At 45.4% G+C, this 12,856-nt stretch overlaps 1 protein-coding gene across 2 annotated transcripts in view; it reads right to left on the bottom strand.

Annotated features, from left to right (window-relative positions):
- thbs4a (thrombospondin 4a) overlaps nt 1–12,856 on the bottom strand; it is a 131,103-nt gene that overhangs the window by 49,170 nt on the left and 69,077 nt on the right. For both annotated transcript variants that reach the window (XM_078214983.1, XM_078214984.1), the window contains exons 12-13: nt 11,614–11,718; nt 3,216–3,323 (exon numbers count right to left, since the gene is read on the bottom strand). In XM_078214983.1, coding sequence (XP_078071109.1) covers nt 3,216–3,323; nt 11,614–11,718 — 213 coding nt within the window. The remainder of the gene's footprint in view (nt 1–3,215; nt 3,324–11,613; nt 11,719–12,856) is intronic.

Below are 12,856 nucleotides of genomic sequence, written 5' to 3'. Positions count from 1 at the left end.
TTGCTCCTCGCACCTTAAACCCATGCCCCCTACTTGACACTAATAAAAACAATTAATAACTTCCAATTTTCATCTCCCTGCCATTGCTGCCTAAAGGTCTGAAATACCTTTTCTAAATCACTCGGTCTTTCTATCTTCCTGCTCTTTAAAACCTGCCTCTTTGAGCCATGCCTCAATTTATAAATGTTGTTTATTAACTCCCCTGTGAAGCGCTTTTGGACGTCTTAGTGTTAACTGTAAATTGCTGTTGTTGATCTAGGAGCAGGTGTGAATAGCTGAACATCCCCCACCCAATACCACAGCCACCTCATTACCCCCCCCCCCCCCCCCCACCCCCACCCCCCACCCCGGCCCTAGTTTCTTGTAGAAATGCAGTGTAAGGTTACTGTTGTTTCCGTGGCTACATATTGGTAAATGGGTTCTGGCATGAAAATAGGCAATGGGTAAAGGCAGAGTGTAAAAGCTTTCCGTCAAGCTGTGTTTGCACATAATTTATGATTTAATTTAATTTATTTAAAGAAAAAGCCTGGTTTAGATAAGATGTCCAATAAAATGAAAAGCTTTTATCATCGAATTGATGCACCAACGAATAGAAAAGAATGGAAGTTAATGACTGATTATTTTTTATTGTGGTCCTCTTTAACTCTGCCGTGCGGCCTTAGAGCTACTGCACAAATTCTATCAAGGTCAATCTACGGTCGTCTATCTGACCTGAGCTCCTTGCTCGTAAACTTCAGCATCGTTTTTCCACTGACTCGTCTCAGGCACTGACTATCTACGTGTGCTGCCCACGAGCAAACCCAGTAACTACGCAGCCTGGGGTTAGGGGGGAGGCTTTCAGGTTGGCAAGCTAGTGGCTGAGATTGACATGCCCCAAGGTTGAACCTGATGAAATTTGTTCCAGCAGTTATCATTGCACGCTGTGAATACCCACCAAGATTCATCCTGTTCAGGCAGCACAATCGCACAAATGCATTCTGTTTTCTGAAATTCTCCAATTCACACCCATTCTTTGACATCAGGCAATGCCATAAATAAAGCTCTTCTGTTGTTTCGATGCAATTGCTTATACTCCCCGCCCATTCACAGCAACATTCACACATACAAATAGAGCTCCACAGGCTGCTGACGGAGAAAGCTGTGATAAAACTGGATAACATTTACTCAAAAATGAACGCGTAAACCTTCCTAATTATCTCAGAAAGTGATTATCTCTCAAGGTGCAGGGGAACACCAATTTTGAGGATTTGATTTATTATTGTCCCATGTATTAGTGCACAGTGAAATGCATTATTTCTTGCACGCTAAGCAGACAAAGCATACCGTTCATAGAGAAGGAAAGGAAAGGGTACAGAATGTAGTGTCACAGTCATAGCTAGAGTGTAGAGAAAGATCAACTTAATATAAGGTAGGTCCATTCAAAAGTCTGATGGCAGCAGGGAAGAAGCTGTTCTTGAGTCGCACGGGAGATTTCACAAATCTTCAAGGGGGGTTGGCAAGGTTTCACATGATTGAAATGCTCATTGGGAATTTTACCGTGGAAGTTAGTCTATTCTGCACTAATATCAGTAAATTGTCATTCCATCATCATCGCTGATCAGAATTCCAGAACTCCCTGCCTATCACCATTGTGGGAATCCCTTCAGCTCAAGGGCTCAAATGGTTCAGGATGATGGCACACCACCAATTAGGGATAGACAATAAAGGCTGATATCCCAATGATGCCCATATACCAGGAATGAATAACAAAAAAAAGCAATGGCTGCACTAACCTCTTTCATGTTACTCAAGGACACTTATTCTTGAATTCCAGCTCAATATCTGCAAAGAATAGGCATGCTTGTAGGGCCAGAGAAGGTTACAGGTATATGGGGCCATGAAGAGATTGAGATATAAAGATGAGAATTTTAAATTTGAGCTGTTAGGTGATGAAGAAACCAATTAGTCAACAAATTTTCTTCACTTCTCTGCCCACAGCACCACAATCTTCACCAGGTACAGGGCGAGGAGGCAGGTCCCAAATCCACGGATCAAACTCCATGTTATTGGCTCCAATCTGATCTACATCAGCTATCCTGCCAACTGGCAGCATCCCCCAGCCGCCAAGAGTCAGACATGCTGTGGCAACAGATGCATGTTGTAGCATGGAGCTATGGCTCGTAGTGGTGGAGGCACATGGCTGACCAGGAATCTCTCCCACTCTTACAGCCTGCCATTAACAAACAGCATGTTGGAAGGATTTACAATTTGACACTCAGGCTCGGTTATGGGGTCCTGGAGTGAGACATGAACCCGGAGCTTCCAGCTCAGAAGCAAGGACGCTACCACTGTGCCACAAGTCCTCTGCTCATTGGTGGTGCAAAAGACTTATATTTAGACTCTAGCAATACTTATAGCATTGCTGGAGAGGGCACAGAGGCAAGAAACAGGAATTAACTCATTAGGAAAGGTTAAGGAACAGTTCAGATTTACAAGAGGGATATGGGGAGGGAGTGGCATAGTGGTATTGTCACTGGACTAGTAACCCAGAGTGATGCTCTGGGGGTCCCAGGTTCAAATCACAGAAACATAGAAACTAGAAGCAGGAGTAGTCCATTTGGCCCCTCGAGCCTGCTCCGCCATTCATTTTGGTCATGGCTGATCAAAATTAATATCCTGATCCCGCCTTCCCCCATATCCCATGATCCGTTTAGTTCTAAGAGCTATGTCTAATTTCTTCTTGAAATCACACAATGTTTTGGCCTCAATTACTTTATGTTGTAGTGAATTCCACAGATTCGCCACTCTCTGGATGAAGAAATTTCTCAGTCCTAAAAGGGTTACCCCTTATCCTCAAATCCCACCACTGCAGATTGTGAAATTTGAATTAAATCTAGGTGACCATGAAACCATTGCTAATTGTCATAAAACTCCATCTGCTTCACTAACGACCCTGAGTGGAGGAAATCTGCCAACCTTACCTGATCTGGCCTATATGTGATTCCAGACCCACAGTAATGTGGTTGACTCTCAACTGCTCCTTCAAGAGCAATTAGGGATGGGCAATAAATGCGAGCCAGCCAGCGACGCCCATGTCCCATAAACAAATATTTAAAAATGTATTCACCGAAAACATTATTGGTTCAAATATTCTATAGCTGTAACTTTGACAGGACATTGCTCTCAGTATTACAAACCAAAGAGAGAGGTGTTGGTGTTATATCTTAAAGACGTGCCTGCGCATTAAAGATTCCGTCTCCATCTGCATCATCGTCACAAGCATCACCTGACCCATCACCATCAGCATCTTCTTGTCCAGAATTGGGAACAAATATGCAGTTATCCTGGGGAGCAAAAAGATTAAAAGAAATTAAATTCAGTGGAAGTATCCATTTCGAAATCACCTGATTGGCTTCAGACTTTCAGCATTGAGAAAAAAAAAGGACAAGTCGATCGATCCGGAGAATACGAGGGAAGATTGAGAAGTTTTCGAATCCCTCCACAGTCTCCGGTACAGTACAGATATTCTACCATTCACGCACAATCGCTGGAATTTTACCGTCCCGCCCGCCATGGGAATCGGAGCCGGCAAGGGGCAGACCAACGGAAAGGTCCTTTGACCTCGGGTGGGATTTTCTGTTTTTGGGGCGAGCGAGGTTGGAAAATCCCGCCCAGTTTATTGTTTGGACCGACTGTAATTTCTTGGACTCAGAGGGTGACAGCGGACTCTCCGCAGCTGGTGACACACTGGACTGGATTGTTGCTTTTACATCGTTTCCTGCTAGATTCCAAAATCAAGAACATGATAAGGATTGAAATGATAAAGTCACACCGCCAGTGTGGAGACTTGGCTTGATGTGAGCATGTGTTTAGAGAAATGGTGAGAATTCCGTAATCTGCATTTGTGCCCAGCGAGAATCAACGGTTCACAATTTCAACCCCTGAACACCTCAGTCAGTAGATTTACTCAGGGTATGACTCTCCCTCCTCCAGCTCTGACAAAGGGCCACCTATACTCAAAACATTGGCTCTATTCTCTCTCCACAGAAGCTGTCAGACCTGCTGAGATTTTGCAGCATTTTTTGTTCCCATTGCAGATTCCAGCATCTGCAGTATTTTGCTTTTACATGACTCTCCCTGAATGTGTTTCTCAGTGTTTTGTACCACTACCCTCAATTAAAGTTAAAGTTTATTTATTAGTCACAAGTAGGCTTACATTAACACTGCAATGAAGGTACTGTGAAAATCTCCTAGTCACCACACTCCTGCGCCTGTTCGGGTACACTGAGGGAGAATTTAGCATGGCCAATGCACCTAACCAGCACGTCTTTTGTACTGTGGGAGGAAACTGAAGCACCCGGAGGAAGCCCACACAGACACGGGGAGAACGTGCAGATTCCACACAAACAATGACCCAAGCCGGGAATTGAACCCAGGTCCCTGGTGCTGTGAGGCAGCAGGGCTAACCACTGTGCCACCCTTCTAGCTTCCATCTAATTTGCTCCCTAATGTCGAGACGTGTTCGAGAAAGCTTTCTGTATACTTTACTAAGATCAGAGGAGCGGAAAGGAACAAGCAAGTTTTATGTTCAGGTTTGCCTGTGGATCTTCCGGGCTGGAGGGCATGTGGCTGCTGCTTTCGCTCAATGGCCAGAAGGCTTTGCACCTGGCTGCCAAATGGATACATTTCTCACCCCGTTTCTAGCCACAGAGTCTTGCTGCAGCTTGTGCCTGGGGTATCTAAGAACGATATAAATACACACAGGGATTTCAATCAGGCCAAATGGTGCATCTAGATGGGCTAAATGCACAGTTAGGGGAAGGTCAGTCCCGCAGTGCTCAGCACTGTATCACCAAACACAGCACTGAACTATTTTTGAAGAGAAACAGGGCTGTTTTTGACTGAAAACTCTACTTAATTTTCTTCAATCACGTTCCAATTTACTTGAGCACATCTGATATGAAGATGTCCCCCTTTTGACAAACAGCAGGGCTGTTGGTTGCTGCAGGTGGTAACAAGCAAATGAATTAAAATGAAGTGAAACTGAATTTTTAATACCAAATTCTATGTCACGAGAATATGATCCCCAAAAACGTGGCTGGTATAAACAGGTTGGCGTTCCCTTTGTCTCAGCTATTTTAGCCCCGCCCCAAGCAGCATTTGATATGGTGCATGAACTGGAAATGCTGGAAATACCCAGCAGGTTGGACGGGTTTTGGGGAGAGGGTAATAAAGTTAATGGGATTGCTTTTAAATCCAGGACTGGGAACCTGACACCCAGGGTATTGCCAGATTCCGACCTTGTGTTGCATCTGCATCGCTCATGGGGTGTAATCTTTATATGTAAATTGTACCGGAGGAGAGTTCGATGCTCAGTTACTGACACTGAGTTCTGCAAGGAGGGAAGTGCACGTGTGGCAAAGGGCGATGGCAGCCATCCTGGGGCCTGTCACTGCCTCACCAGAAGAGATGAAGCAGCGTCTCGGCTGGTGAGGAGGATTAATACCCACACTAATAATTATGGAGGAAAATAGGAGCCATATTAATAACTGTGTGTCCAGTTAAAGGATTAACAGGGACAAATCACAAAGGCCTACTCAATGTTTGGCTGCAGGATAATAAACAGCTAGTGCCAGACACCTGACCTTCAGATAAGAAAGGGAGAAAGATACTATGCTGGGAAAGGTCTTTAGGAGACAATACACATCTTTTTAGCCTGTCTTGATGCTCTCTCCACTCCCATTGTTTTGTTTCTTAAAGACTGGATTAGTTGTAAGTATTCGCATTCCAACCATTATTCATGTAAATTGAGTCTGTGTCTTATAAGTTCTGTTTGTGAACAGAATTCCCACTCACCTGAAGAAGGGGCTCAGAGCCTCGAAAGCTTGTGTGGCTTTTGCTACCAAATAAACCTGTTGGACTTTAACCTGGTGTTGTTAAACTTCTTACTGTGTTTACCCCAGTCCAACGCCGGCATCTCCACATCAAAAGGTCTTTAAACCAGACATTGGAAAAGGGAGGTTCATGTTCTAACATTCAGACACAGCTGGGATGTTTAAAGATAGTTGAAAACATTACCCAATTGATGCAATTAAAAACCTCACGCTGATTGGATATTATAATTGAGCAAGTGTAAGATGATTGTGATTGGTTTAAGAAACTGAACTTTTTAGATGATGTAACCTTAATCAATGAATGTGAGTGGATAGAGGTAACTCCTAGGCTTTTATTGGTATATGCTAATTACTTGTAATCAAATTTGAACTATAACTGCTGACGTATTTCTGGATTTTTCACTCTGAATGACTTCATTCAGAGTCCGATAGCAATAGTCCTTTAATAAATTCATCTTGAAACCACTGCGTGACTTTGTCTGGCTCCTTGAGGGGAAGGATAGTTTTAAATACAACAAGAAAACCATTGTGGCAGCCTTGTAACAAATGACTCATCTCACAGGAAGTGGCCAAACAGATGGCACCGTCCCCAATCCAGAACAAAAAACCCCTCATTATAAAAATTCTTCATCACAATATACAACTGAATTCGTCCCCACAGTGAGGACAACAGGTAAGATGCACCAGACTGTTCAGGTGGTGATTTGCAATTTGAAAATTGCCCTCTGACCCATTAATAAGATCCTCGAGGAGCTTAATGGACCATTAACTGGAGGAGAGCAAGTTCCTGACTCCCCCACCTTGTCCTTGCTTTAAAAATGCCAGTGGAAGCCGGAGACATCAGGACGCTGACACATCATTTGGGAACGCTATATTAAAAACACCGCCCTCTTGGTCTATGGCCTCCACGTGCAATTGGCCAACCGGCCAACATTTCGAGTTGACTTAAATGACAAAAAGGATAATGGTGTAAGAGAAAAAGAAATGGCAATAAGACAAGTCAAAGAACAGGTCTGGAGAAGCTGGAACTAAAAGTAGAAGATTCACTACCAGCAGTCGATGCCTGAACAAATGGCAGCAGTGGTTATGATCTGAAGTTGCTGAGCTCAGTGCTGAGTCCAGAAAACCTGATGATTCCTAACTGAAAGATGAGGTGCTGTCCTTTGAGTTTCCATTGAGCTTTACTGTAACAATGTGTTGAATTTCACTAGCCCACTGGAAGCCGGCTGGGAGGCAATGTGGTGGGGGATGGCGGCATGAGGGAAACCCGCCACCATGGCACACTGCCAGCATTGGGAACTTGAGTGGCGACCCACTGGGGAGCCAATTAAAGAGCACTTCTTCGTCCACGGGCCTGTATCATAAAGGCTCACTGCTGTTTAGGGAGACTGCAAGGTAAATTCCGGTGGCTCTCAGCAAGTTCCGGGGTGGGGGAAGCCCCCTAATGGCATAGGCTGCCCCCGTGTCTAATTTGCCACTACCCTACCAATAACCACTCCCCCCCACCCTCCTCCCCTCATCCTGATGGCCAGGGCCTGTCTGCCTGTCCCTGGCTTTCCCAAAAGAACTTACACATCAATGAGAGGGCCTCAGCATTGAAGTGGCCTCTCCCTGGGATTGCATCATTGCCGGAGGTAGCAGATCAGCCGGTCTATTGATTGGGCTGGCAGCTCTAGGGGGCAAGCTGTGGTCTTTAATTGGCCAGTGGTGGCAAAATTATGCCAGAGGGTCCTACTTCCAGCCCGAGCTGAGTTGCCTGCTACTTATGGCCCCAGCAACAGGATTGACAATTCCTCAGTCCAGTATATGAGGCCAAGTACAGAGAGAGAGCAAAGTGGGAGTGGGACACAGGATTAAAATGGCAAATGACCAGAAGCTCAGGATGTCATTTGTGAAGTGAATGGAAGTGTTTGGCAAAGCAATCGCCCAATCTGCTTTATTTGTCCCTGATGTAGAGGATACTGCAGTGTGAGCGGCGAATACACAATACCAAACAAAGTACAAGCAAATCGCTGTTTCACCTGGTCCGAGGGTATCAGGAGCTGGATGGGGCTATGGGAGGAGGTAAAACGGCAGCTGCTGCATCTCCAGAACCTGCATGAGAAGGTCAGGAAACAGCTGGGAGGGAGAGTTAACATTTTATAATCGACCCCATTGCCAATTTGCTTAAAGGCACAAAATCAGACCATTGATGAGGCTCCTGCAAAGGGACCTAATTAATGTCCAAAATTCACAGCCCCATGACTGCTATTTAATGTTCACTGCATATCAGGGGGAAGAGGCCTACGCCGTTGGATACTCAGTCGCAAAAGCAAGGTGGGAGGTGCAGACTGACTAAGGTGAGTCCAAGATCTGCTCCTTTCAACACTCCTTGTGGGGCAAGAGATCAACTACATCCCCTTGACAAGGATGTCTTCAGCCTCCCCCAGCCCTGATTTCAACCTCTGCCCATCCAGACCCTCCAGATCATGGCGCTGCGCTTACAACTTCTTTCCTTTCCCTGGCCCTGATCATTCAGCCTCCTCCCCAGACACCACATCCTGCCAAGCTCCAGACCCATCTTGGTGCTCCTGTCTCCATTTGAGTGCTGCAGACCAATCCCGCAGGCCCCCAGGCTCAGGCCTTGTGTTACTTACCTGCACACTGTCCAGAATGGCGATAATGTGGCAGTCAACCCAAAGTTATTCAAATGAGGCCCTGCTGTCTAGCAATGGGACCTCTATGAGTCTTGCTGTGTTCTTCACCCTCTACCAGACTCCCCAGCACCCTGACCATCTCTTTGATTTGAATTTTGATTTGATTTATTTTTGTCACATATTTTGGGATACAGTGAGAAGTATTGTTTCTTGCACGCTATACAGACAAGGCATACTGTTCACAGAGTGCATAGGGGAGAAGGAAAGGAGAGAGTGCAGGATGTAGTGTTACAGTCATAGCTAGGGCGTAGAGAAAGGTCAACTTAATATAAGGTAGGTCCATTCAAAAGTCTGATGGCAGCAGGGAAGAAGCTGCTGACATTAATATCACTGAGAAAAAGGGAAAGAATTAAAAGGGAGGGGAGAATAAATAATTAAGATTAAAGCAAGAAACAGGAGAATGAAAGGGTAGAAAGAGGGAAGGAAATACAGCACAAGGAAATGAACATAATAATGAAACGGAAAACAAAGGGGCCAGATGGGAGGAGAGAAATCCAAGTAACAGAATTGTCAGAAGTCGAAAAATAAAGGGTTTATTTGTGTTTTCTATTGCCCTCCGTAACATATTCACATAGAAGAATAAATTGAGTGCATGAATTCGGGCATGGAATAAATTTCCATTAATAAACCAATCTTTACTTCAGCACAAGTAACTAATCTGCAAAAGCCCAAAACCCCTGGGTCTGGGGGAGACAGAAATTCCATTTTCGCCTTGGAAGCCAGGACTTGGGCTAAATCCCGGATCAGCCAAAACTCCATCCTATTTGGAACAGACCATTAAATTCCAGGTCTTGTGTTTTTAAACAGGCTTTAGTGGGACTCTCGCCAGTTGGAGGTCTGGCTGGGATTGATTACCTTCTCTGGTTGGAATAGCTCCAGTCAGAGCTGAAGAGAGTTCATTTGTATTTAACCTCGGTCCACCTGGGTCTCTGTAGGGCATCGCTCGACATTGGGCTGTCCCAGCTATACTGATAACCCAAACCCGGCATTGAGAATTGGGGACTCGGCATCCAGTTTTGGGCATGGGCAATGTATATCCAGTTGGCAAAGCAAGGCTCTGGAATTTTCAAGCTCAAGATCTTTTCCCTTCATATTTAACTTGCCCGAGACTCATTTCCTATGAATGTCATGATGGACATTTATTTCTATTTGCACGCAGCTTGGATGAGAATAACCTGTTGGTTGAATTGTTTCCCTTTCTGGCTGACTGCCACAAGTGTTCTCAGGAAAAGATATTGGAAAAATACCAGAGACATGCAAACAATACGCATGACGGTGTTTACAGGAAACAGATACAGTGGCCTGGATTTTCGTCCTGCAAGGGTTGGGGGGGAGAGGGGGTTGGTGCGGCTGGAATTAGGTCAGTCAACCAAGGAAGAAAGAAATGTGGAGGCAGCCATTGGGGTTATTAGATGCCGAGGCGGGTTAATATAAAAAATCCACCTTGGTGACGTGGGACTTTGTCCCGGTTAAAATAAAAACAGAAAGGCCCTCCATCCCTCACCCCCCACAAAACATTCACTCTCCGAATTCTCCCCATGCCCCAGCCATGCCATCTCACGCCCCCTATGGCCCTTTACCCATGGCTTCTCGTGCCTCCTATTCCCCTCTACCCATCACCAATGGTGACGTATGCCCATGCCATGCTATGGCACTTCCATTCCTAGCAACCCACTGTAGACTTTCTAGAATCAATGAATTACAAAGTGTAGAGTGGATGTGTTTCAGAAAAAAAGCTTTGAAAAAAGTAATCCACTGAGAACGTACTCCTATATTTTGAAAAAAAAATTCTGTAGTACAAGATGATAAAAGTGTCAATCACCCAGGCTCTTGAAGTCTCAAAAATGCCAAATCACAATCCCTTGAAACCACTTAACCTGTGTAAATAAACATTGTGAAACTGGGCAGAGATCAGAGAGCCTGAGCTGTCGATCAAACAATGTTTCCTAGCTTGGCTGGGCTCTCAGTCAAGCCTCATTATGCATGGCTGAGAGTCCAGGCAGTTATTATTGTACTAGAGCACCTGCTCCCCAGAGGAAAAATTATTTGATTGACATTTGAGGCTCTCTGATATCAATTTCACCATGATTGTTTAGACAAGTTAAGTGTTTTCAAAAGTTTGTAATTTGTGGTTTTTGAAACTTTAAAGGGTCTGGGTGATTGACACTTTTATTAGAAACATAGAAAACTACAGCACAAAACAGGCCCTTCGGCCCCACAAGTTGTGCCGAACATATCCCTACCTTTTAGGCCTACCTATAACCCTCCATCCTATTAAGTCCCATGTAGTTTGTACTTCAGATTTTTTTCAAACGTAGGAGAAAGACCTCAATGAACGACAGTTTCAAGAGCTTTTTTAACATCCCATTTTAATTTATGGGATTCATTGGTCCCGGTAAGTGTACAGTGGATCAATAGCATAGAAGTACATAGCTTGGTCTGGGGGTATGAGGGGCATAAGCGGTGAATGAAAAGCCAGAGCTTGGCATAGGGGACATGAGAGGCCACAGAGGTGGATGGGGTGCATGGGGACATAGAGGGACCTTTTGAACTTACCTTTTAAAAGGTTCCCTCATGCACGCTAGGGTTCACAACCCCCCTGGCCCTATCCCATGAAACTTGCAGAGGTGTAGGAGATACCTTTGAATTGGAGCCAGTCAAGTTAGGAATGCCAGGTGCAGGCTTCTGACAGGAACCAGCCTGCACTCTTTAAAGGCATTCCTGAAAATCAGACAGCCCGGGAATGGTGTTGGGAATTCCAGAATCTGGACTCACTGGCACCTTTAAAAGACACCCGAATTAACCCAGCCCGGCAAAATTCCAGGCCTCTTTATCTGCAAGCCAGTGCTAAATATAAATCAAAATTGTATCCTCCCGAACTCTGAAGTTCCCTCCATCCTGCTGACTTATTGCCAGGAATCCTCTAAGTATGCAGCAAGACAGACTCAGTGCATACCTGTGCTTGTGCTCTGTTGGAATGAATCCTGTCCTCTTCCCGTCACAGAGATGTGAACGGCCAGTGTGAATTTGTACATTTTACTCACCTTTTTGCAGCTCTTATCTGGGCACCTGAGTTCCTGGTCCGGGTAGCCGTCGATGTCGGTATCCTTGCCACATATGTAACCATTTCCAGCCCAGCCGATTCCACACTATGGAAAGAAACAAGGTGGCTGTGAGTAGCCTGTCCTGCGCGCGCTGAAGGCTGCACAGAGTAATGCACGAAGCCCCAGCGAGACCGGCAGATACTGCAGCTTGGGGCACCAACGTGGAATCTCCAGCACTGACATCTTTCAGCTCGAGAAGCACACCTATGTCAATAGGTGGCACAATGGGTAGCACTGCTGCCTCTCAGCGCCAGGGACCCGGGTTCGATTCCCGGCTTGGATCACTGTCTGTTTGTACATTCTCCCCGTGTCTGCGTGGGTTTCCTCCCACAGTCCAAAGATGTCTGGGTTATGTTGATTGGCCGTTCTAAATTGACCCTTGGTGCCAGGGGGTTAGTAGGGTAAATAAGTAGGGTCACGATGATAGGGCCTGGGTGAGATTGTTGTCGGTGCAGACTCGATGGGCTGAATGGCCTCCTTCTGCACTGTAGGGATTCTATGATTCTGTACTGTGATTGCTAAAGCGTTAACTTTAAATCATAGAAAATTAACAAAAAAAAAGTTTAAAATGCACAGCCAATCAATCTGCATCTGCAAAGGAACGATGAACAAAGGGTAAACTGACCGTGACCCGGAAGTTTCTGTTTCAGAGGCTGACTCACCGGGGAGAATTCTCTCGTCCCACCATTGCGGGCAGGGGGACAGACCACACAAAGGTCCATTGACCTTGGGCACGATTCTCTGGTTTAGGGGCGAGGCGTGGCCAGAAAATCCCGCCCACCAGCTGCTTTTTCTTAACAGTGTTTTCAGAGAATCATAGAATCCCTACAGTGCAGAAGGAGGCCATTCAGCCCATTGAGCCAGCACCGACGCCAATCCCACCCAGGCCCTATCCCCATAACCCCACATATTTACCCTGCTAATCCCCCTGATACTAAGGGATAATTTAGCATGGTTAACTTGCACATGTTTGGATGTTTTGTTTGCAGTAACAACGGTTTTGCTATTTTATCATTAAAAATTCCAATCTTATTACATTTTGGGCTTGCAGTAGGCTGGTGAAATGAGCAGTGTATGCCGGTATATGCTTGCCTCAAAGATTAAACTGTATGTGTTTAGGTTTGCACAGTCACTGTCAAAATTCTAGTGCTAACCCATGAGCGCTGACCCGACTTTTGGACCA

The sequence above is a fragment of the Mustelus asterias genome, chromosome 6 (genome assembly GCF_964213995.1).
Source record: "Mustelus asterias chromosome 6, sMusAst1.hap1.1, whole genome shotgun sequence".
In the NCBI taxonomy this organism is placed as follows: Eukaryota; Metazoa; Chordata; class Chondrichthyes; order Carcharhiniformes; family Triakidae; genus Mustelus; species Mustelus asterias.
This window is presented reverse-complemented; position numbering and strand designations above follow the sequence as displayed.